This window comes from Canis lupus, chromosome X (assembly GCF_011100685.1).
Source record: "Canis lupus familiaris isolate Mischka breed German Shepherd chromosome X, alternate assembly UU_Cfam_GSD_1.0, whole genome shotgun sequence".
Classification (NCBI taxonomy): Eukaryota; Metazoa; Chordata; class Mammalia; order Carnivora; family Canidae; genus Canis; species Canis lupus.
The window spans coordinates 71,280,668-71,308,295 of NC_049260.1; the positions used below are offsets into that span (position 1 = coordinate 71,280,668).

The 27,628-nt window shown below is 36.2% G+C and overlaps 1 protein-coding gene across 3 annotated transcripts in view; it reads left to right on the top strand.

The window, feature by feature from the left end:
- DIAPH2 (diaphanous related formin 2) overlaps positions 1-24,261 on the top strand; it is a 1,049,860-nt gene extending 1,025,599 nt beyond the window's left edge. For all 3 annotated transcript variants that reach the window (XM_038587833.1, XM_038587834.1, XM_038587835.1), the window contains one exon: positions 23,000-24,261. In XM_038587833.1, the coding sequence (XP_038443761.1) occupies positions 23,000-23,064 (65 nt within the window). In that variant the 3' untranslated portion in view covers positions 23,065-24,261. The remainder of the gene's footprint in view (positions 1-22,999) is intronic.
- Positions 24,262-27,628: the final 3,367 nt, after the last annotated feature.

Here is a 27,628-nt window from a genome sequence, read left to right on the forward strand (position 1 = left end):
TTATAAAGCTAGATTGAAGGGTGAGTAGTACAGAAGAGAGGAAAATCTGATTGGATATAGTTGGATTTGTATTAAAAACAAAAACAGAAAGTATATCATCCATAAATGTCTTCTTTACTTAGGTGCCACACATTTTATAGTCAAATTAATTTTGAAAGTATTTTTTAATTGAAGTATAGGTAACACACAATGTTGCATTACTTTCCGATGTACAACATATATTCTAATCTCCCTGAGCTACATTGTTTAAAGTGAATCTGTTCATTTTTATTTTCATATGCCTTTGCAGTGAATTTTTTTTTTTATTTTTTTATCGGAGTTCAATTTGCCAACATACAGCCTAACACCCAGTACTCCTCCTGCCAAGTGCCCCCCTCATTGCCCATCATTGCCCATCACCCAGTCACCCCAACCCCCCGCCCACTTCCCCTTCCACTACCCCTTGTTCATTTCCCAGAGTTAGGTGTCTCTCATGCTTTGTCACCCTCACTGATATTTTCACTCATTTTCTCTCCTTTCCCTTTATACCCTTTCACTATATTTTATATTCCCCAAATGAATGAGACCATATAATGTTTGTCCTTTTCCGATTGACTTATTTCACTCAGCATAATACCCTCCAGGTCCCTCCACGTCAAAGCAAATAGTGGGTATTTGTCGTTTCTAATGGCTGAATAATATTCCATTGTACACATAAACCACATCTTCTTTATCCATTCATCTTTCGATGGACACCGAGGCTCCTTCCATAGTCTGGCTATTGTGGACATTGCTGCTATAAACATCGAGGTGCAGGTGTCCCGGCGTTTCACTGCATCTGTATCTTTGGGGTAAATCCCCAGCAGTTTTGCAGTGAATGGTAATCTATGAGTCCCCTCAAAGTCTTTTTGGAAGGTAACTGGTTACGATTTTTAGTCTTGTCACCTTTTTTTTTTTATCACTTCAAATTTGAATTGAGCCAGGTTAGTCTTGTTTTAAAATCACTGTAGCTTTTTGAGTTGGGGAGTAAGGTCTCTTTGGGAAGGCTGCTCTAAAAGGTGGGTTGGAGGGATCCCTGGGTGGCACAGCGGTTTGGCGCCTGCCTTTGGCCCAGGGCGCGATCCTGGAGACCCGGGATCAAATCCCACGTCGGGCTCCCGGTGCATGGAGCCTGCTTCTCCGTCTGCCTGTGTCTTTGCCTCATTCTCTCTCTCTCTCTGTGACTATCACAAATAAATAAAAATTAAAATAAATAAATAAATAAATAAATAAAAGGTGGGTTGGAGGATGAGTTGACTGGAGAAATGTCTGGGTATAGTGATTAGTCTAGCTAGTACCTTATTTCTCAAATTTTAGTAGTGGTAAAATTAGTGGATCTATAGATTCATTTTAATGTGAATAATTCTTTTGGGTCTTTGGTAATTGAGTTAAAATTATGTTTAATGTATTGTTATTTAAACATCAACAAATATAAAAATAGGCATAAACTTCTTTAACAACTTTAATAAAACCATGGAACAGAAAAATTAATGTTAATATGTCTACTGATGCTAGTTTTTTAAAAAGATTTATGTATTTATTTTAGAGAAAGAGAGAGAGTGGGGGAGGGACAGAAAGAAAGGGAGAGAAAAACTAAAGCAGATTCTGCACTGAATGCAGAGCTTGACTGGGGACTTGATCTCAGAACCCTGAGATCATGACCTGAGGTGAAACCAAGAATCAGATGCTTTACCAATTGCACCACTCAGGCATCCCAATACTAGATTTTATAGTACAAAGATTCAGATTTGGATCTAGTTATAGATGTAAAGTTATATCTAGTTATATATTTGACCTCATTGATACCAATGCAGGGTCTCTGTTGTAGAAGTAGACTGGACAAAATGATATTAATAATTTTAAGGCGTTCTTATCTTTCTCAGGATCATCAGACACCACACTGAAAAAAAACTCTGGTTTTGAGCAATTCTCAAATTCCAGTTTTAATAAGGTGTCAACCTGATAATTTTGTAAAGTTGCCTTGCTTACATGAAGATAAAGCTAGGATTGAAATTTTTATAATATGGATATCTAATCTATTTATTGCTAGAACTAGGAGTGGAAAAAATCATTCAGTACACATTTACCCCTCTAAAGATAGCTAATAGACAATTGCAAGTTGCTCTACGAAGAACACATTCTCATTGTACCTCTATCTACATCATGAAGATAGCATTGACTTCCTTGTCTTAGGTCTTTATATATCCAGCTTACCTGTGCCATGGTGTAAAATAGTATGTAAAATAGTATCATACTCTGCGATGACTCAACTCTGAAAAGTTTTCTTTATTGATATAATTTTGAAAATTTCATTGGTTCAGTATACCATGATGTTGCTTGGTTTCCATGTAATAAAAAAACAAACAAATGTATATATCCATGAGCGATACACTAGTTACTTATAAGGTGATAATATAGAATATACTTAGGTCAACATTTCTTACATAAAAAGGAATTCACAAAACTTTAAATATACCTTGCATTAGGAAATAATGGCCTAGTAAGCTTTATTGGCTATTTTTTAAATGAGGTTGACCCCAACCTTAGGAATTGCATCATGTAATTCATGTCTTTGTTATATTGACCTCTTTTAGAGCAGAAACTTAATCAGGACACCCCAAGGATCAATGGGTTTCACTTCTTTCTGTGTTTCTGTTCATTCTTCTCTATTTCTCTTTCAACCTGTTTATTACCCTAGTGAGTAGTGCCTTTAATAACAAGGTATGTCATGTGTTACTAGCCAGCCTATGAATTAGCCGCCATTGAAGGGGTCAGATGCGGATCATTTTCAATTCAGTGGACTCTTTTGAAGAAAAAAAAAAGCCTATTCAGTGCTGCTTCTCTAAATAAAAAGCTACGAAAATGACAGTTTAAGCTAGAAGTTGTTTTGGGTATGTCAGATGCAATGACCTGAGAAAAGTATTTTTGCTCTATAAAAATATCCCCTCTTTCATGGTCATGGGAAATACATATAAAAAGTATAAGTTATATTTATTGCCTCCCCTTACTCCTCAACCTTTTGTAATATGGCTTCTCCCCCTACTCCATTTTACTGAAACTGCTCTCATTATGGTCTCTAATGATGTTCATATTTCTGATAGAAAGCTGATAGTTTTCTCTTTTTAAAAAAGGGATTCTATTTATTTACTAGAGAGAGAGAGAGAACATAAGCAAGGGGGAGCGGCAGGCAGAGGGAGAGGGAGAAGCAGAGCTCCATCCCAGGACCCTGGGATCATGACCTGAGCTGAAGGCAGATGCTTAACTGACTGAGCCACCAGGCGCCTCTAAAGCTGATAGTTTTCTTTTCTTTTCTTTTCTTTTCTTTTTTTTTTAAATTTATGATAGGCACACAGTGAGAGAGAGAGAGAGAGAGAGGCAGAGACACAGGCAGAGGGAGAAGCAGGCTCCATACACCGGGAGCCTGACGTGGGATTCGATCCCGGGTCTCCAGGATCGCGCCCTGGGCCAAAGGCAGGCGCTAAACCGCTGCGCCACCCAGGGATCCCCCAATTTTTATTCTATTGCATCTTTCTACAGAATTTTATACTATTGCTTATTGCATTTTTCAAACTATTTGCTCTTTTAGATTCCAGAACATGTGCTCAAATGTTTCATTCTGTACCTCTCTGAATACTTGCTATTTTCTTCACGAACTTCTCTTTTTATGGTCGTCTCTTAAAAATTAGTGTTTTCCAGGAAATGATCATCAGCCCATTGCTCTTCTCACTCTACATACTTTCCTGAGTGACAGCTTCAATTACCATCTATATGATAAGTCTCCCAAGTCTCTCATACTCTTTCCAGACCTGTCCCATGAACTTCAGCCTTGTAATATTTAACTGTCTGCTGGACAGCTCACATAAATATCTTAAAGGAATCTCCAATTTTAAACATCCTGTATTGAACTCCTCACCTTCTCCTTGAGTGCAACTCCACCTTTATACCCTATCTTAGTTGATGGAACCACCATTTTTCCCAAATGCATAAACTAGAAAATTTAGAATTATTTTGAACTCTTTATTCTCCATTTTCAAGTAATCTTTAATTCTTGTCTTGTGACCCTTAATCCCCCCACAACATGATCACCAAATTGAATTATCTTAACAATTCCACTCTCTATTGTACATGTAATGGATGGACTTAAGGAGACCATCCATTATCTGGATGCTACTTCTCTATCCTCAGAGCCCATAGTCTTCTATTTTTAATCAACACTGATTTGCTTGTAGTCATACGTTTTTCATCTTTTCTCTCCCATTCCTTACAGTGTCTCCTTTGCTTGTAATGTACTTTTCACTCAGGCTAATTCACCCTCAACCTTTAAGAATCAGTTAAGACATTACCTTCTCTAGAAAGGCTCTCCAGAGATGCTTCCCTTAAAGCATGGCTAAGTATTCTTTTTCTGTGCTCCTAAAGAATATACCCCTTATCATAGTACTCACTATAACTATATTCTGTTTACATGCTACATCCCATGTAAGTGAAATTATCTTGAGAGAAATGGCTGAGACTTTTCATTTTTATATCAGAGATATAATATAATCTAGGTTCTAAAACTAACTCACTGATAGCTGTGTAGCCAACTACAGAAGAAGCCCTAACATTTCATCAGACAAACTTTTACATGAAAAGGCTACTACATCTACATGCAATCTGTCTTGAAAGAAGAGACTGGCTCATTTATCTCTGGCACTATGCGAGGCATGTAGTCACCATTCAAGAAAGGATTACTGAAATAAATTTCAGGCCTGTTTTTGGGCAAAGGGAAATATACTTGACATGGAAATAGACCCTGGTTATCTGGTTATGATGGTTAAGACTCCCTCTTTCAAAAAAAAAAAAAAAGACTCCCTCTTTCCAGTGACTACATCTACTCGGGAAACCAAGTTAAAGGTCATTGGATTGATTACCTCTAGGAAAAAAAATGAGTCACCAGTTTTACTAGATACATCATTCAAACCAAGCTAGAATCTCTAGAAATAATCTCTTTCCACAGATCTGTATAGACTACTGGAATTCTAAAGCAGAGAAGTAATAGAAAGCAGCCTGGCAATATTTCCCTACCCACTGGATGACAATAAGAAAAATAAATAAATTATAATAAAAGATTTTCATTGCTTCCCAAGGGCATAAAAATATCCCAGCTCATGATATCTTGTGAAATAAATAAAAATTCTGAACACTGATAAATTCTGATTTCCTAACTGATCTTTATTAAGTTTTTGTTTTTATAGGCTAATCTTGAAAAGACTTTCATAAACATGTTTGATTCTTTCTCACTGTCCCAAAAATGACTAAAACGTCATCATCTCCACACTGAGGTTGTCTAGACTTTTAAAAACGTAATAAGATCTTGATGCTGAAATGAAATCTTTGCACTGTGACTCTTATAATATCAAATATAAATTTAGTCTGTATCAGGTGCCATTCTGATCCTTTTGCATTATTGCCTCATTTAATCCTTGTAATTATTCTTTTAAGTAGTCTCTAAATATTATTTTCATGTTCACAAATGAGAAAGTTTATGAAAACATAGCTATTAAGTGAAAGAACAAAGATTTGAATTTCTATCTGTAATGTAAAAGTGTGGATAACTATTAGAGATAGAAACCACTTTTTGTTTGAGCACCCTTGACCAATTCTTATTTGTGTATATGTGTGTTTAATGTCTATCAAAAGATTAAAATATGGGCCAAGTAATTCTGTTAATACTCCACAATGTAAGTACGATTATTATCATCACTTTGCAGAAGAGGAAACTGATGCTTAGAAAAATTCATTTTGCAAATACATAAATACATAGGCGCATTCTATTACAAAAACTGTCTAGTAATATGCATTAATAAGCTCAAAGACTACATATACCAGTTAGCTTAATTTTATTCCATAATTATATCTTGCATCAGTACAAATGGTGGTAAGAAAGAGTATAATGCCTTATGCCAAGATTCCTCTCTCCACCCCCACACAATAACCAGGAAAAATAACCCAAAATGCATGACTTGTTGAAAATGGGTCAGTATTATTTACCATCAAAGGACAAACTTATTTTAATTTTTCATTTATAGGTAACATGTTGCTACAAAGCAATTTTTAAGCCCATTTGATTTTGCCATTGAATTAAAATTCTATAAAGGCTGTCATGACATACCTCCTTATCTTTCTGAATTTTTACTCATCTTTTTGGAAAAGGACAGTATCTAGGTTTACTTCTTAAGAGTAGAACTTTTAGAATTTTTAATCTAAAATTCATGAAATACTTCTATAAAAAAAGTATGGGGGGATCCCTGGGTGGCGCAGCGGTTTGGCGCCTGCCTTTGGCCCAGGGCGCGATCCTGGAGACCCGGGATCGAATCCCACATTGGGCTCCTGGTGCATGGAGCCTGCTTCTCCCTCTGCCTGTGTCTCTGCCTCTCTCTCTCTCTCTCTGTGACTATCATAAATAAATGAAAATTAAAAAAAAAAAAGTATGGGGATGGGGTGATGGGCACTGAGGAGGGCACTTGACAGGATGAGAACTGAATGTTATACTATATGTTGGAATAGAACTAGGTCAGCATATCAGCAACAGAGCACAGGCAGATCACAAACAACTGCCACAGAAAATGACAGAGTATTGTCCATCATATAATCAAAGTTAGAGAAATGACTGATACCTAATAATCTTAGTCATAGGGATCTATGTCACACATAGAGTAGAAAGGCACAGAGATGACAGATGGTAGGAATGAATTGACCTTGTATCCACATTGTCATTTCAAAGCTACTTTATTTGCACCAACCCACATGGTTGCTCAAACTCTCATCCTTGCCATGTACTCTTGGCCCAGGTCACTGCAATCTGTATATGACTTAATCAGCTCTTCTCCTGCCACTCTTGATAGTGCTATCTAGGCTTCAACAACAGAACCTAACTAGATGATTCCAAAGAGCCCCATTTCTGCTGGGTGTTTTTTCTTCCTGGTTTTTGGTTTGTTTTTTTTAAACAGAACAACTGTATTTATAAACAATTCAGGATTGTTTTTTAAAATTAAAATCGCGTGTTTATGGAAACAACTATCACTACAAATCTGGCCAATTCAATATATATCCTTTTATTATTTTCTTCCTTTTCCTAGAAAAAAATATTAAATACATATAGGCATTCTGATTCCCCCTTTATACATCCATTGCTTTGTTAATCTGTTAAATAGTTCAGGAACGAGAATTAATTTTTTTTCTAATCAAAAATTTGCGGCTTTCTATTTCTTCTTGGTAAGATCCCACATATTTTTTAAAGCCTAATTGGGATAAAGTTTTCCCTGGCCTCCAACTCCTGCACTCAAGAGATTATGATTTTTCTCTGCTCTGAACTGCCATCATACTTAAACTGTAATAGATGCTATAAGATACACATAGTTTTATGTTATAGCTATTTGTACATTTATCCTTTCCTCTCTAATAACTTATAAGGGTGTCTATTATGGTACTCTGCAGATAGTGTATGCAGTAAAAATTTGTAGGTGGATGGAAGGAAAGGAAGGAGGGAAGGAGGGGGAAAAGATTTCCTTTCCTTTCTCTATATTAATGGCAAATTATATTCCCTGTTTGTTAAGCACTGTAGTAGAAGGTGAATTGAAGGGTTGGTTCCTGATTCATTGCTAATAATTGGATGATTACTTAATCAACAGACATTTTTTGAGAAATTGCTATGTGTAAAGACATTTTTTGAGAAATTGCTATGTGTAAGACACTATGAAAGACACCTGAGCAGCTCTGTTATCATTTGTTTGGTCTATATTGGTTTATCCTTCAATGTAAGTTTCACATATATGATTTTCTTGGGGATTTTTCCAATTACTTTCTAACACTAGTCATATTTTTATATGTTGCCTTTCTCCATATTTTCCAGATATATAGGCATCATTATCAGATTTTCAACCTCATAGAAAGAAAATTTGTCTTAGAGTCTAATTGTATATCCTAGTAAAGAAGCAAGCATAATGCATAGCTAATGTACTAAACCAAGGACATTAAAAAAATCTATTCACTAGGTTTGACACTGAGCCCAAAGATAATCAATAGCAAGGTCTGTGGCAGTTGAAATACTGATTTTTTTTTCTGAGCCACATTTTTGTAAAATCCTTTGAAATACTCAAGTTATCAGTTATGTAAATGTTAGCCATTTAAAATTCCAAGGAAGTTGGTATACATGTTATGAAAATACCACATTTATGGAAGACTCCTAACTCTGGGAAACGAACTAGGGGTGATGGAAGAGGAGGAGGGCGGGGGGTGGGGGGGACTGGGTGGCGGGCACTGAGGGGGGCACTTGACGGGATGAGCACTGGGTGTTATCGTATGTTGGCAAATTGAACACCAATAAAAAAATAAATTTATTCTTAAAAAAAGGAAAATACCATGTTTATGATAGGTAAAAGTAAGTATTGCATAGTTCCCACATTTGTAGCTTAACGTGGACTGTTTTTAATGCCTTGAAATAATATTATTGTACTCAGTGGTTTTACTTTTATCACACACTTCAATCTTTCTAAAGTTACTATAATTGAATTTGTTTGATAATGTACCTTTATATTACTATAAGACTTGATAGTTTGCAAAATATGAAGTTCATAATAGAGATAGAGAATAGAGTTACTACCTGGCAGGGAGGATAAGAAGAAAGTGAAATATAGAAAAGTGATTTAATCTCACTACTGCAGTATTGTAAAATATAATTTGTTTTTCCCCTAGCACAGCAGAGTTTCATGGTGATAACTACTGAATTAATAAATCCATTGCAACTATTGAGATTTTTCCTTTAATAACATAATGAATGCTGAGCTTTAAGAAGAGAAAAGGAGACATATTCTTTGTACAGATGTTACCCCTCACAGATCTATATCCCTAAGCATAGGAAAAATACCAACATCATACCCTGAGCAATAGCAAAATGAAAATCATTTGTGCATCTCAATTAGAATCACTGTATTTCCCACACAAAAACACACTATTTCCTGGAACACATTTGCTTATTTTCCAATTGGAAAGACATTTAAGGGTCTATTTTGTTATCATTACATGTGCTTAACTCCAATTATATTTAATGGGAGTTGTGTAACTATAGTCACAGTAGCCTCTGAACTACTTTAATATTATTGCTTTCCATTACCATTCTCATTAAAATAGCTTTTCATCTCTTCTCCCAAAATTAACTACCACAGTATTCTGGGTTTCTCTTTTCTTTGCATGCATTTATTTGCATGTGGTGAAGGTTATAGATTACACGACATGATCTGATTCTAGCTTTAAGAACATTATGATGTCATTGAGATTAGAATAGGGCTAGAACTCTTTAATTTTTAAGTAGAGGCAATTTATTGGCTTCTAGACATCTATTTTTGCACAGTGACCTATATATACAATTTTGCTGGAATAAACTAAATTGTTATAGTTTAATACCAGTGGTATCTGGTAGAAGCCAAATTTTTAAAATATAATATATACGAGAAAAATAGGTTTACAAAACTTGAAGCACTAGACTTTATCAACAGCCAACAAAACTATATCCTTAATTCCAATTCAAAATTTTGACAAGGCAAAAATAATAATAGGCATATTAGAAGATCTTTTATATAATTGGTTTTGCTCTTTTCCTTAGTGCTGGCCTATACTGTATTTCCAGAAGCAAAGTGGTCAGCTGGATCAGAAAGACAGAGAAAGAGGTTTGTTAAGTCTTTAAGAAAATGAGGAACCCGAGGAGAACTCTTAAAAACATCAGTAGGGACTTTAGAGTCACTTGACTCATTGACACTCAACAAATAGACATCTGCCTATCCTTACTAAGATAGCCTAGTTAGTACTCATTGGGTTTATTTTTAAAGCTGTGTTGTTTTCAAGAAGTATGATTATAAGATAATACAGAGTTCTAAAATGTTTCCTTAAAATACATAGTTGAAAAGAAAATATAAATTATGGAAGATTATCTCTACCAGATATTAAAATATACTACGAATGAAATCAGAAGCTATTCCACAAAAATAGTTTGAAAGATGTTTAGGTCAATGGAACAGAAATATACACTAGTATAGATAATCTAACATGGAAAGAGGTATCATGAATCAGTGTAGAAATTCAGATTATTCAACAAAGGGTGCTGGAAAACCCATTTTCTCTTTGCAAGAAAAAAAAAACAACAAATCAATGTGGAAACTTTCCTGACATTGTACAACAAAATAAATTATAGATTATTTAAATAGATAAATGTGGAAAAAAACCAAACCTTACAAAACAAGATGAGACAGTTGAATGTTAATCAGGTGTTTCTGGCTAGAGAAAAGCTTTCTAAACTTAAAAGTAAAGGAACAGATCACAGTGTAAAAGATCAATAGATTTAGCTACATAAAAAGAATAAAAATGAGTTCCAGTCTGAGATGGTGTTGTTCAAAAACCCTGAACTACCTCCTGCACAGGCACACTGAATCTACATAATTACATATAAAGCAATTCCTCCTGAAGAACTGAAGGCTGACTGAACAACCTGTGCACAACAAAAGATAAAGGGACCACATAGAGAATGGCAGGAGAGATGGAGGAATGGTAATCATGAGAACCCCACCCCTGCTGCAAACTGCAGTGGGGAGGGATAGTACTGAGGGACTGGGAGAGGATTCCTCCACCCTAGGGCAGAGAACAAAAGCTGCAGTTTAAAAAAGGAAACTAAAGCATAAAGGAGCCAGACCTAGAGCATCTGCCAAATGGCAGGGAAGCTGCTAGAATTCTCTCTACGGTCAGAGTTGCTGGCAAGTGCCATTGTTTACATTTCCTCTCCACTTTGATAGTACAGACAGGAGCACGGTCCAGGTGCCCTAGCCAGCCTCCCACCTCAGTGAGTCCTGTGCCACTAGCCCTCATTAGCCCCAGCCATACTCCCAAGGTGGTCTCAGTGAAGCACATCTGGGAAACCAAAGGCGTGCATCCAGTTCAGCTCCAGAGGACTCACCAGGGTACCCCATACATGGAGCATATGAGGATATCCTAGCCAGGGACCCTCCGCATCCCACCGCATTCATTGCACTAAGACATCCTGGCCTTTGCCCACCTAAGCTCCACCCATCCCACCAGGGCACACCCTGCATGGAGCATCCCAGAACCAGAACCACCTAGCTCATTCCCTCCTCAGCTCCTGCTATCTAGCCGGGGAGCCTCCTAGACAGAACTTCTCAGTACCTCCTGGCCCATGCCTGCTTCTGCTCCAGTCATCTTGCCAGGGTGCCCCCTAAGAGGAATACCCCAGGAGCCCCAGCTTGCACTTGCTTTGGCTCCAGCTCTCCCACCAAGATGCGCTCTGTGTAGAGAGCCCTGGAACCCCAAGCCCACTTCAGCTCCAATCATCCCACTAGGGTGGCCCCAGTGCAGTGCCTCAGGGCCCCCAATCAGTGCCTGCTACAGCTCCAGCCAACCAACCAAAGCAAAGGACACACAGAGATGCTCCTACACAAGGCCCTTCCTTTAAGACTAAGATACATAGCTGTTCTATGTAATTCATAGAAACAAACGCAGGAAGTTTAACAAAACGAGAAGACAGAGGAATATACTCCAAATGAAAGAACAAGACAAAATGTCAAAAAAATAACTACATGAAATGGAGCTAAGCAGTCTACCTAATAAAGAGTTCAAAGCAATGGTCCTAAAGATGCTCACTGGACTTGAGAGAAGAGTAGATGAACTCAGTGAGAACTTCAACAAAAAAGAAAATATAAAAAAGAACGAATCAGAGTTGAAGAATATAATAAATGAAAAACACACTAGAGGGAATGCACAGCTGATTGGAGTATGCAGAAGAGCTCAGTGATCTGGAAGACAGGGTAATAGAAAGCACCCAAACTGACAGCAAAAAGAAAAAATAATTTTAAAAAATTAGTACAGGTTAAAGGAACTCTGTGACAGCATTAAGTGTACAAACAGTCACATTATAGGGGTCCTAGAGGGAGATTAGAGGAATAAAAGGGGCAGAAAGCTTATTTGAAGAATTAATAGCTGAAAACTTCCCTACCTGGCGAAGGAAACACATCCAGGTCCAAAAATCACAGAGAAACCCCCAAACAAGATGAACCCAAGGATCTCCACACCAAGACATATAATAATTAGAACATCAAAGATTCAAGCTAAAGAGAGAATCATAAAATCAGCAAGAAAAAGCAACTAGTTCATAAAAGGGAAATCCCATATGGCTTTCAGAGGATTTTTCAGCAGAAACTCTGCAGTCCGGAAGAAAATGATATGATATTCAAAACGCTGAAAGGAAAAAACCTGCAGCCACGAATGCTCTACCTGGCAAGGTTTTCATTCAGAATTGAAGGAGAGATAGTTTCTCAGACAAACAAAACTGAGACTTCATCACCACTAAATTGGCTTTTACAAGAAATGTTAATGGGACTTCTTTAAGAGGAAAAGAAAAGGCCATAATTAGAAAAAGAAATTATGAAAGGAAAAAATTTCACAAGTAAAAGCAAACATAAAGGTAGTAGATCAGTCACTTAAAAAGCTAGTATAAAGGCTAAAAGATAAAAGTAGTAAAATTAATTTTACCTAAAAACTAGTTAAAGGACTCACAAGTAAAAAGATATAAAATATGACATATACAGAAAACATGGAGGGGAAATAAAAATATAGTGCTTTTAGATGGTGTTTGAGCTTAAGCAACCAACAACTTAATATAGATTGCTTTATACTTAAGATCTTATAAATGAACCTCATGATAGCCAAAAAGCTGTAATAGGTATGAAAAAGAGAAAGAGAGAGAGAGAAATCCAAGCATAAGACTATAGAAAGTCATCAATCACAAGGAAAGAGAGCAAGAAAAGGAACAGAGAAGAAATTCAAAAATAATCAGTCAACAATTAACAGAAGGTCAGTAGTACATACCCATCTATAATTACTTTAAATATTAATGATCTGAATGCTCCAATCAAAAGACATAGGGTAAAATAATGGATACAAAACCCCCACTTATTTATATGCTACCTACAAAAGACTCACTTCAGACCTAAAGACACATACAGACTGAAAGTGAAGGGATAGAGAAAGATCTTTCATGCAAATGAAAGCCAAAAAATGGGGTAGTAATACTTATATCAGAAAAAATAGAATTTAAGGACATCTTGGTGGCTCAGTGGTTGAGCTTTTGCCTTTGACTCAGGGTGTGAAACCGGGGTCCCAGGATCAAGTCCTGCATCGGGCTTCCTGTATGGAGCCTGCTTATCCCTCTGCCTGTGACTCTGCCTCTCTCTCTGTGTTTCTCATGAATAAATAAATAAAATCTTTAAAAAAAGAAAAAATAGAATTTAAAACAAGGACTATAAGAAGAGACAAAGATGGACATTACATAATGGTAAAGAGGTCAATCCAACAAGAGGATATAACAATTATAAATATCAGTACACCCAACATAGGAACACTGATGTACATAAAGCAACTATTAACAAAAAGAAGAAGAAGAAGAAGAAGAAGAAGAAGAAGAAGAAGAAAAAAGAAAAAAAAAACTATTAACAGACATAAAGGGAGAAATTAAAAGTAATTTAATAATAGTAGGGGACTTAAACCCCTCATTTACACCAACAGATAGATCATCCAGACAGAAAATCAAAAAGGGAACAGTAACTTTGAACAACATGTTAGACCAGATGTAATTATCAGATACATACAAAACATTCCATCCAAAAACAGCAGAATACACATTCCTTTTGAGTGTACATGGAACATTCTCCAGGATAGATCACTTTTTAGGCCATAAAACAAGTCTTAATAAATTTAAGAATATTTGAATGATATCAAGGGTCTTTTCTGACCATAATATATGAAACTGGAAATGAATTACAATAAAAAACTGGAAAATACTCAAACTCATGGAACTAAACAACATGCTACTAAATAACCAATGTGTCAACCAAGAAATCTAGGAGAAAAATTTTTTAAATACATGGAAACAAATGAGAATGAAAACACAACAGTTCAAAATATTTTGGACACACCTAAAGTAATTCTAAGAGGGAAGTTTACAGCAATACAAATCTACATCAAAAATAAGAAAGATCTCAAATAAATAATCTAACCTTATACCTAATGGAAATAGAGAAGAAAGAACAAACAACCTAAACTTAGTAGAAGGAAGAAAATAATAAAATTAGAGTGTAAATAAATGAAATATAGACCAAAAAAATGAAAAGATTAATGAAACCAAGAGATGTTCTTTGAAAAGATAAAAAAGATTGATAAACCTTTAGCCAGACACATCAAGAACAAAGATAAAGGACTCAAATAAAATCAGAAATGAAAGAGAAGTGACAACCAACAGTACAGAAATACAAAGGATTATAAGGGACTACTACAAAAAATTATATGCCGACAAATGGGACAACCCAGAAAAAAATGGATAAATTCCTAGAAACATACAATCTTCTGAAACTGAATGAGGAAGAAATAGAAAATCTGAACAGACTGATAATGAAAAGAAATTATTAATTAAAAAGAGGTGCAACACAAAAGTCCAGGACCAGATGTCTTCACAGGTGAATTCTATCAAACATTTAAAGAAGAGTTAATACCTATTCTTCTCAAACTATTACAAAAAATAAAAGAGGAAGGAAAGCTTCCAAATGTATTCTTCAAGGCCAGCATTACCCTTACCCCAAAACCTGACAAAGACACTGCAAAAAGACTTACAGGCCAATACTCCTGATGAACGTAGATTCAAAAGTCCTCAATGAAATACTAGAAAATCAAATTCAACAATATATTTAAAAAATTATTTTCCATTATCAAGCAGGATTTATCTAGTGATGCAAGAATGGTTCAATATCTACAAATCAATCAATGGTAATATATCACATTAATAAGAGAAAGGATAAAGACCATATGATTATTTCAAGAGATGCAGAAAAAGCATTTAACAAAATTCAACAAATGTTCATGATAAAATTTTTTTGAGATACAAAAAAAGCAGGTTTAGAGAGAACACATATTAGCATAATAAAGGCCATATCTGAAAAACCCATAACAAACATCATACCCTATGGTGAAAACCTGAAAGCTTTTCCGTTAATATTAGAAATAAGACAAGGGTGTCTACTCTGGTCACTTACATTCAACATACTACTAGAAGTCCTAGCTGTAGCAATCATACAAGAAAAAGAATTAAAATGCTTCCAAATTGATAAGGTATAAGTAAAACTATCATTATTTGCAGGTGACATGTTACTATATGTATAAACAATTCTATAGACTCCACCAGAAAACTATTAAATAAATAAATTTGGTGAAGCTGCAGGATACAAAATTAATATATAGAAATCTATTGCATTTCTTTTTTAAAGATTTATTATTTATTTTGGAGAGAATCTTTAAGCAGACTCCTTGCTGAGTGGTTAGCCTGACTTGGGGCTCAATTGCACCACCCATGGGATCATGACCTGAGCTGAAACTGAATCAGACATTCAAAAAACTGAGCCACCCAGGTGGTGTTATTGCTGTAACTAACAAAGTAGCAGAAATAAAAATTAAGGAAACAATCCCATTTACAACTGCACCAGAAAGAACACTGAGGAATAAATTTAACCAAAGTGAAACACCTGTATTTTGAAAACTATAAAACACTGATGAAAGAAATTGAAGGCAACACAAACAAATGGAAGATAGTCTATGATCATGGATTGAGATAACCAATCTTATCAAAATGTTAAGGGAAGCCCTGGTGGCTCAGCGGTTTAAAACCACCTTCAGCCCAGGGTGTGATCCTGGAGACCCAGGATCGAGTCTCACGTCAGGCTCCCTGCATGGAGCCTGCTTCTCCTTCTGCCTGTGTCTCTGCCTCTCCTTCTCTCTCTCTGTCTCTCATGAATAAATCAATACAATCTTTAAAAATTTTTTTAAATGTTGATACTACCCATAGCAATCTGTACATTCAATGTAATCCCTATCAAATAACCAGTAGCATGTTTTCACAGAACTAGAACAAAAAGCACTAGAACAAAAAGCAGAAATAGAAACAGACTCATAAATACAGCAAACAAACTGGTGGTTGCTGGAGCAGAGAGGGATAGGAGATGGGCAAAATAGGGAAAAAGTATTAAGAAATATGAACTTCCAGTTATAAAATAAGTCAGGGGGATGAAAGACATAGCATAGGAAATGTAGTCAATAACATTGTAGTAACATTGTATGGTGATAGATTATAACTATACTTATCATGGTGAGCACTGCAGAGTGTGTAGAATTGTTGAATCATTGTGTTGTACAGCTGAAACATTTAACATTGTATATCAACTATAATTCAATAATAAAAATTAAAAAGTATAATAAAAAAGAAACCATGTGTTCCTAAAAACCCACAACACAAACTAAATAAACAGGTAATCAACAACTAAGAAAATAGTTCTGACAAATATTTAAATTGGTTACTATCTTTAATATGTAGATTCCAAAATAAAAACAAAGCAAAACCTAAGACTCCAGTAGATTAATGGCCAAGGGGCCTGGCCAGCATTTAAAGGAAGATATATAGATAATAACATATGGAAATTTCCACTTTACAAAGATTTGAAGAAATGCAAAAAGAACAAATTACATGTCGTAATCACTTTTCATATTAGCACAGTTAAAAAAATTGATACCCAATAATGTGTTAACACAGATTCATGTACTTACTTCCAGTTGAATTTAAATTTTTTTTTTTTTAATTTTTATTTATTTATGATAGTCACACAGAGAGAGAGAGAGGCAGAGACACAGGCAGAGGGAGAAGCAGGCTCCATGCACTGGGAGCCCAACGTGGGATTCGATCCTGGGTCTCCAGGATCGTGCCCTGGGCCAAAGGCAGGCGCCAAACCGCTGCGCCACCCAGGGATCCCTGAATTTAAATTAATACAATTATTCTGGAATTCCATTTGGACTTAATTTTGCATCCTTAACAAACCCAGTTCCATACATGGTCTATAAAGGTAGGAGGATGTTCATTGTGAGTCTTTTATAATAGAAAAAATGGGAACACCTTAAATATCCAGCAGGAGAGAAATGGTTAACCAAATTGTGGTATATTTATATGAAATAAAAAGATTATGTGGCCATTAAAAATCATGTTTTCAATATCATGTTTCAAGAGTTTAGTGACATGGAAAATTTCTACAATAAAATGTTAAATGAAAATATAGAATACCAAATTGCACATATAGTTTAAGTTCAAGATATATATGTATCGGGAAGCCCAGGTGGCTCAGCAGTTTAGTGCTGCCTTCAGCCCAGGGCCTGATCCTGGAGACCCGGGATTGAGTCCCACATCGGGCTCCCTGCATGGAGCCTGCTTCTCCCACTGGCTGTGTCTCTGCCTCTCTCTCTCTCTCTCTTTCTCTCTCTGTCTGTGTGTCTCTCATGAATAAATAAATAAAATCTGTAAAAAAAAAAAAAGATATATGTATCTTGGGATGCCTGGGTGGCTCAGTCGGTTAAGCATCAACTTTTGTTTTCTGCTCAGGTTATGATCTCAGGGTCATGAAATCAAGCTCAGGGTCATGAGATCAAGCCCCTCACTGGGCTCTCCACTGGGCATGGAGTCTGCTTAAAATTGTCTCTTTACTTCTCCCTTTGCTCCTACCCCCTAGACTTGCGCACACGTGTGTGTGTGTGTGTGTGTGTGTGTGTGTGTGTGCTTTCTCTCTCTCTTAAAAAAAAATATCTATTTTAAAGACGCTATCCCTATTCTGATAAGAGTGAAGAGAACAAATCTGGTCAAGTCATGGATCAACTGGCAATCCTCTCCAAGAGACTAGGCCAAAGCCTAATTTAGCTGCCACCTTCCAGTCAATTCTAGTAATGAGAAACTATCAGTTTAGGATCCCCAAAATCACAGAGAAAAGCATAAATTAAACAGCTTTGGAATCATGGGACACAAGGGGAAAATATAAGTTTATAGGAGACAATTTTAGTATAACAGTCTAAGATAAATTATCTTTCTTTCATCAGTGTTTGGAAAGCATCTACTCAATAGACATTTTCTGAAGCATCATTAGTTTTCTTGGTTTTCTTAGCCTAAGCCGCATAAACCCAGTCCCTCTGCTTTATTTGTTGGAAATAATGCCTACCCATTGATGGTCGATCATTGCTTTTGAAGAGCTTTGGAGGAAACAAAGTTCACGGTAAATCTCAAGAGGTTTTCTTTTACTTTGTTTTCTCGCATTAAAATGGGATATTTTGTAATACAATATGCAGTATATACCAAACACATTTATTTTATGTTACCCTGATGGTAAAGTGCATTATGTTAGGTTAACACTGATACATCTACATGCCTATGAATACTAGGGAGGAAACTATTCTTCCATAGACAACAGATAGACTCAATGTGAGGGGAAATGAATAATGGACATGGCCTTTTTATCACAGTTTTTCCATCTCAACATGTCCTACTCATGAATTATACAAGATGTATCCTTGTACCTTTGGCATACACTCACTCTGTTGGAAGATTAATTGTACATTCTCAGGTTACATACCATAGGCTTGAGTACTTTAGTCTGTCTCACATCATGTTTGGTTAAACTTTATTTGTAATATGCTTAGTCCTCAGTTATTTCACTTGACAAAATTTTCAGTAAGAAGGAAATTAGTGATGTAAATTTAGCTATTGGTCTGAAACTTTGGAATATCCAAAGTTATTTGGATAACAATAATTTTTCATCATTAAAAATTTAATTTTTTAATTAAAAAATTAATTTAATTTTTCATCATTAAAAATATCCAAGATATTTTTTGGATGATGTGCTTTGTACATAGTTGCTAAATGAATGAATGAATGGATTTTAGCTCAATACAGTAAAGGGATTTAATCCATTTACTATAGGACTCAGTAGGGAAGGTTTTGAGATGAATGTCAAATCAATTTATACTCAGAAAAAGCATAAAGATTATTGCTCTTATGACAGTGGAGAAATCATGACATTGGTTTGAACTGGTTAACTTCATACTCAGAATGCGCAGAAGCATGTTAAAGTTGGGCTATGTATTCATATTCTCTTCGGTGACAGATTAGAATATTGTTTTAGTTTTGATCACCCTTCTTCCATAGAAGGCACATTTTTGTATAACTATGGACTTCTCCAACTTCACATTATGACCAGGTCACTCTGTAATATCAGAATCTTTTCACCTTCACATGAGGCATATTTCAAAGACAAGCCTTTGATAATCAAAGAGAGTACCTAACTATGGTGGATTTGGAAGGTAAATCTTGGGACTGACATCTCAGGCTTTTACTGCTGCATTAATTATTGGTTAACAAACAGTAGAATTTCTTTTTTAAAGATTTATTTATTTATTCATGAGAGACATAGAGAGAGGCAGAGTCCTAGACAGAGGCAAAAGCAGGCTCCTCACAGGGAGCCTGATGTGGGACTCGATTCCAGGACTCCAGGATCACGCCCTGAGCCGAAGGCAGAGGCCCAACTGTTGAGCCACCCAGGTGTCCCAACGGTAGAATTTCTTAATGAATTCTTAGATCATGAGGACAAATTAGACACTGTAGGCCTTCTTATTCACTATCATGTTACCTTATACATTAAGAAAATGAAAGCAGAAAAAAGATATTGCAAATCATGTTTCCCCCATCCTCTAATAAAATGTGTTTTCCTGGATCTCATTGCACAATATCCCCAACAAGTATAAAACAGATAGATGTCCCTCCCCACACTTCTTCCTTTCTTTCATTTCTAAAAAGACAACAGGCAAATTGGAAAGAGAAGCCACTGTTTGTTAACAAAGCCCTCCACATCATCTCAGGTGAGTACATATGTTTTAAACTATTTACATTTTTGAGGAGAGGTTCCTAACTTTGCCATCTAAACTATTCTAGTATCAACAGTGTTGAGTGAATAAGACTTGCTATAAAAGTGAATTTGAGGGCACATGGGTGGCTCAGTCTGCTAAGTGTCTGCCTTTGGCTCAGGTCATGATCCTGGGGTCCTGGGATCGAGCCCCACATAGGGCTCCTGTTCAGTGAGGAGCCTGCTTCTCTCTCCCTCTGCCCAGTACCTCCTCCCAGCTCATGGTTTCTCTTATGTGCTCTGTCTCCCATGTGCTCACTCTCTTTCTCTCTCAAATAAATAAATAAATTCTTTTTAAAAAAGTGAATTTGGTTTAATCTGAATCTCCTACAACTCTATAATCATCACATGGGCATCCACTTCCTTCACCTATGTCTCCAAATAGGAAATATGGTCACTCTTGCAATCACCCAAATTACTTTATCACCTCTGATAGCAATAATATGTAACGTTTGCTTTTATCATAAATTTAACATTAACTATGTGCCCTGACCTAATGAGGGTCATGCCAGATTTTTACCCATTAGTATTTAATACTATAATTATAGAATTTTTATTTCAAAAAATTCACTGATTCTCAATCTTTAACTCAAAGAAGACATGAATTTGAACATGAAATTTTTTCATCATTAAATTGCAAGCTATTGTGAAAAAAGATGAATATATATATTAATGTCATATAGATTTATAAACATATCATCTTCTAAATTACACTTTCTGTCTAATCCATACAAACCTAGAATATATGCAGAAAATTGTAATTAGATCACAAAATTCAGATTAGTCATTGTTGCCATTGTTTCTAGTGGCATGTTTTCCATAAATAAAGTTGTACATTGACATTTCAAAAATACATAGTAACCTTTTCAGAATTGCTTCCTCTCATAATTATCTCATTAACATAAGGATCAGTTAGGAACCAAAAATACATAGAGAGAGAGAAGGGAGAGAGGGAGGAAATGAATAGTTCTCTGCTGTGCATGCCAAGAACTAATTTTGGGCCCTGAACCAGTGTTTATCCTGCTTTCCAAAACCTTCAATGCCCTTTCCTCAGTTTATTTTCACCTGAAAGTATTTTCTCATACCAAATGCTACCAATAAGTGAATCCTGACACCATGTCGTTTAATGCTGTGAGTCCAGGTTTTTTTTTTTTTTTTTTTTTGAGTCCAGGTTTTTTAATGTGGTACTGTCTTTAGTCCAGTGGGTTGTGAGTGATGATATGGGAAGCCAGTGGCATTCCTGGAGTGAGTGCAATGCCAATTAACCTTAGTGTGTAGGACCACCAAGGCACAAGCCCTTTTTTGAACTGGGACAATCCTCTGAGAATGGTACCATCATTCTTATATCTGGTGGCTTTTAACACTGAATGTTTAAATGCCAGCAAAGCATTGGTAACCAATATATTATAATCTCATTTTAAATGTTTTCTAAGAAGTCTCAAACCAATCTGTATGCAAACTAGTGACATCTAAGTAATAAGCCCTTTATTTATTTGTCTGTTTATTTATTTATTTACTTATTTATTCACGAGAGACACACAGAGAGAGATAGAGGCAGAGAGACACAGGCAGAGGAAGAAGCAGGCTCCATGCAGGGAGCCCGACATGGGACTCGATCCCCAATAAGCCCTTTATCTAGGAATGTTATCTTCACATTTTTTGCTGAATTTTAATCGGTATCACAAACTAAATAATGACTTTTTAAAATGGTATCTTTAAAAGGATACCCAAATAATCCTTCACTCAAATCTCTTAATAGAGAAAATGCCTTTCTCACCTCTCAGTGATATTATTGCATTTATAAGGCACTTTAAGCTTAAGGCTGGTTGGCTTGGCGCAGTCATATGTGGTGTTAACAAGGCCAAGGTTATGGAAGCTAGTTAGCTTTGTTCTATGTACTGACCATGGGCTACCAGGAATCAGTGTAGAGACACTGGCACAGAGCGGAAAGGTCCCACAGCAAAACCTCAGTACTTCTCACAGTCCATCCTCCACATAGGACAGGCAGGATGTGTTCTTTGGGCATCATCATTTCAGGAAGGATGTGGTTAGTAGCTGGGGAAGCCCCAATATCTACCTCTGAACAAAGCAGTCCTGATATTTAGACATTAACTTTGCATTATAATCCCCCATCATACTACTGATTTGCTGTGTAACCTTCATCATCAAAGCAGAAATAATAGGATAGAGTGAAATAGACACCTCCCAGGGATATTGAGTGAATTAACAAATTAACAAGTGTAAAGTGCTAGCATTTATGTAAGTTCTGGTGGTGGTTATTATTTCTAGGGACCTAGTCCCATTTTAAATAGAGAATCTAGGTGTATTATGTCTTTGTCAGAAAGGGCTTTTCACCCACATCAATTGCATTTAAGCTGAGCATAAAACGGAGGTGATAATAACATATTAGTGATTATCACAATGCAGAGCTGTAAATCTTTTTTCTATTACAGCTAAAACTATTTTGAGCAACTGTCAATGCTTTTAAACTCTGCGTTCCAAGCTTTGTGCCAGCAGTTATCGCTATAGTGATTATTCTTCCTGTGATGGGTGAGGGGAATAGGACCTATTCATTATTCATTCCCATAATGACTATATTATGTATTGGATATATTTGCATCATACAATCAAGCAAAGATTCAGTAGCTGGTTTGATTGGCACATATTGCCATCATTAAAAAGTAAAAATTCTTTTCTGCTCTGCCTACCTGGCGTCCTCTAGAGGTAGCCCATATACGGATAGAAAACTCATGGGGGACAAAAAGAAAACTCATGGGGAATTGAAGTGCTTTCCAACAAAAGCACTGTACAAAGATCCTTTCAATTTGACATCTCTACCAAGGAATTTTGTTGTCACCTGCAATTTCCAACGGGACTGTGCTTGAGAGAATTCTTCCATTTCTTTCATCATTCTTATTACACTTACCAAGAAAAGTTATTTATTGCTGATTGCAGGACTCTTGAACTCAGCCTGGGAGCTGCAACATGAACTACTCAAATCTGGGCTCCTTGTTACTTATCTACATATTCATTTGAAGTGATGTTCAGGACAATTTGAAAACCTCTCTTGATCCTACATTGTATAATAGCCACTAGCTCATGTGTTTTTGGTTCTTTTTTCTGTCTTACAGATAACAGACGAGTGCCATTGGAAAGGTCACGCTCTCGCCACAATGGAGCTATCTCATCCAAGTGATTCCTGATGCCAAAGAATATGAAAATATTTAAGTAAACAAAATTATACATTTTGAGAAGAACAAAACATCCACTCAAGGGAGGGAGAGGAAATAAATGCATTTATGCAAGGATCAAGCTAAGCTGGGTGAAATAACATTGTAAAGCTATTGCAAGATGCCACTCACAATTATGCTAATACAAACACAGTTACAAGGATTATAAAAACGTGTTCCATTTTAGTGTAAAGATGTGTATTATTTGTTATTGTGTGTGACCTGATGGTAATGATGAAAAGTATAAGAAGTTCAAAAGCATTCAGTCTGTCAAAAAATTACAATGTTAATCAATTTTGGGGGTCACCTCCCCTCAAAAAAAGGAAATGAAAGGAATAGAAAGAAAGAATTATTCAATATCTGCTTTTGATTCCTGTTACATAGAAAAAGAAAAGGCCAATGACAATGTGTGTATTAATGATTTGGAGAGGCACTCTGTAAGAGAAGCCATTTTGGAAACTAAAAAAAATTACTGCTGCGACCCCATGAGTTTATTTAGAATCTTATCTCAAGTGAAAGCTGGTGGATTCATCTGCTTTGGCTGAAATTAAACTTATCATTAATCTAGAGTTTCAGCATGATGTTGCAGGCACTTATCATTGCTAAAAATAAACCAGAGTTTAACAGAAGCAGTTAGAGAAAGTGATTTAAACTTCATTTAAAGAGGTATTTTCTATTTATGCACATATATCTACTTTATACAAATACTTCATATCACTATTTTTGACAAAAATCTTACGATTTTAATGTTTATTCTGAGATGAACCTGAAAATTATATTACCTTTACTAAGCTTTTTAAAAGGTAAATATTGATTCCTGTTCTCTGTGGTTTATTTCTTCTATTGCTTCTTTCTCCCATGGCCCCCTTAAAAGCAGGGAATAGAGTTTCTAAAAGACCTGAGAGGAAAAAGATTTCTCTCCACAGGCAGCAGGAAACTTTCTGAAAGGTCAACTGTTTTATTTGCCTTTCTACTCCTCTTTCCAATTCTGCCTTGTAGTCTGAAGAAGAAAAAAAAATTATATATATGTATGTGTATATATGTGTATGTGTTTATATCTCCCGCTACAATAATTCCACAACCCAGTGGCCAAGTGAACTTCTCAGTCATCATCATACTTACTTACCTTGTATTAACAAATTAAAATGATGCTGCCAAAACAACCCTGGAGAAAAAAACAGACTCTATATTTTTCTTAAATAGATGAAGGCATAGAAATTATACTTCACTTGTCTATTACTTTAAGATACACATTGAAATAATGTGGTATAACTTCTCTGGAGTGCAATGTTTTGTATATTTTTATTAGAGTTCAATTTCCCAAAATATAGTATAACATTGAGTGCTCATCCCATCAAGTGCCCCCCTCAGTGCCTGTCACCCAGTCACCCCATCCCCCTGCCCACCTCTTCTTACACTACCCCTTGTTTGTTTCCCAGAGTTAGGAGTCTCTCATGTTTTGTCACCCTCTCCACTTTTTTTTTGTAAGATTTTTTTTGTATATTTTTTATTGGAGTTCGATTTGCCAACATATAGCATAACACCCAGTGCTCATCCCATCAAGTGCCCCCCTTAGTGCCCGTCACCCAGTCACCCCAACTCCCTGCCCACCTCCCCTTCCACTACCCCTTGTTTGTTTCCCAGAGTTAGGAGACTCTCATGTTTTGTCACCCTCTCCATTTTTTTTTTGTAATATTGGGGTTTTTTTGTATATTTTTTATTGGAGTTCGATTTGCCAACATATAGCATAACACCCAGTGCTCATCCCATCAAGTGCCCCCCCTCAGTGCCCGTCACCCAGTCACCCCAACCCCCTGCCCACCTCCCCTTCCACTACCCCTTGTTCGTTTCCCAGAGTTAGGAGTCTCTCATGTTCTGTCACCCTCACTGATATTTCCCACTCATTTTCTCTCTGGAGTGTAATTTTAAAATTAATCCATGGAGATGATTGTGACTACTGTAAAAAATTTCTTATATGTATATTTCTTATATAGAAAATCCTATTTCTACTTCTCCAAAACACATTATAGACATTCAGAAAGAACAAATGACTGGCTTGGCAAGTCACCATTTGAAATAATGTAAACAAGTGACCAATAATTCACAATCCCCTTTATATAGAGGTATTCAAACTGCTTGCTTTTCCTCCAGTGCATTCTTACTTGGGTATGATATTTTAAAAGTTTCTGAAGCTGCTACAATAGAGAAATCAAAAGGAAGAACAGTATCTGATATTTTACAATTTTAGCCTATCTTAAGACACACACATATGCATACACAAACAAGTTTAGGGGATATATCAATTTCATATACTTTTCCTTAACAACAGAGATATACAAATTCATGTAAATAATTAACGTGTGTAATTTTTACTTCACAAATTCTCTTCTGAAATCTTTGTGATCTGACCTGAGTCTTTTGATAGCCTTTCTGGCTGTAGGAAAATGATATTTTGAAATATTAACCCTGACTAAAATTTAGGGGCATTTGCCATGCTATATTATCAAGATGGTCAGGAAAAAAAAAGATGGTCAGGATAGAAATATTGATGTGTATCACCTTTTCCAGTTGTGGACCTGCCTTATTTTTTAGTTTATGGGAAAGAATGAATGAAATACTATTGTTGATAAATTATATATTTGTATTTAGAGAAATCCCACATGGTTTCCACAAACAGTATGGAACCTTTCAGGGTCTTTCATGAGGTTCCAATAATTGAGTTAAAGGATTTGCTTCCCAGATTTATAATGGTCCTGCTTTAGTCATTTGCAGTTTTGTTCGAGATTAAAAATTATCACCAGAAAAAATACATAGTGACAGTTTTAGTATAGAACCAAATTACACTAAAGTCTTTTGTTAGCTTTATTACTGTCACAGTGAGAAGCACCAATTTATGCAGATTTTCTTCAGAATGATTTTTAAAAATACAAAATCCTTAAAATGTTTACTAGTTGGATTAGTTTCCTCTGGCTGCTATAACAAAGTACCACAAACTTGTTGGCTTATCAAATTAGAAATGTATTCTGTCATGGTCCCTGTTGCAAGATGTCCAAAATAAAGATCTATGCTCCCTCCAAAGTTTCTGGAGGAAAATCTTCCCTTGCCTCTCCCAGCATGTAGTGATGGCTTTTGGCCTTCTTTGGGGTATGGCTACATCTGTCTCTAATCACTTTCTCCTCTGTGTATCTAAACTTCCTATGCCTCTCTTATAAGATCCTTTTTCCCAAATAAGGCAACAGTCACAGGTTCTGCGAGTTAGGATGTGGGCATACCTTTTTTGGATTCCCCCTCCCCCGCTGCCAGCCCACTACAGTCTGCCCTCTGGACCCAAAAATTTATATCTGTCCCATGTGCAAAATATATTCACCCTATCTCAACATTCCCAAAAGTCTCAACCTATTACAGCATCAACTCTAAGTCTAAAATTTCATCCAAACATCATCAGTTCAATAGTCCCATCATCTAGATCATCTAAATCAGGTATAGATGAAAATCCTGGGGGATAATTCCTCTCCAAAAGTGAATAAATGAAGCAAAGCAAGTCATCTGCTTCCAAAATACAATGATGGAAGAGGCATAGGGCAATAGTTATAGACATTTCTATTCCAAAACGGAAAATGGAAAGTAAAAAGAAGTCACATGACCTGATGACTTTCAAAATTTATCCAGGGAAAAATCCCCTTGGGTTTCTTGACCTTATAGTCCTCCTTGTTTAAGGACTCCTTCCTTTAGGCCTGCAGTTTTGGCCTCTTAGCCTATGGATTAATTCTCTGTCTCTGTGCCCATGGCTTGCACTTCTGTCTCTGCTCCCCTGCGTGGGCCTCTGCCTCTGTACCTGCAGTTCTGCTCTAAGAATGATCCTTTATATTATTGAAGGATAGCACGTGTTTGCAGTTTTATCATCCTGTTTATTGCCTGTAAAATTTTGGTAGTCTGACAACCTTCTCTTATTTTGTCCTGTCTCGGTCCTTTTCAGACTAAACTAGAACTGTTTCTCAAAAACTTTCTGGGCCTCCCATGTATGTCAAATTGATTCGATACTGAGATAAGAGTCCTCCAGATCTTTGCTGGATAAAGCCATCTCTATTCTTGGCTTCTATTGAGGTGGTTGAGTGGATCAATGAGTCAATGCCTAATCTCTTCAGCACTAACCAGAGGTTGGCTTTATCTCCAGAGCACACTATCCTAAGAGTGCATCAGCTAATTTTAGCATCTTTTGCAATCTGAAATAGGCTCAAAACTTCCTGAATTATTAAGTGCTGGTTCCTTTCTGCTTAACAATTATTTCCTCAATTTACTTCTTTCCTCTAGTATTTTACTATAAATTCAAGAGGAAAATAGGCCCTACCTCCTCCTACTTCCTACCTCTACACTTTGCTTGGAAATCTCAGCCAACATCCAGGTTCATCACTTACAAATTCTACTTTCCACACAGCTGTTGGAAACAATTCAGATAAGGTCTTTGCCACTATATAGGAAGGATCACTTCTCTCTAGTTTCCAATAAAATATTCCTCAGTTCCTTCTGAGC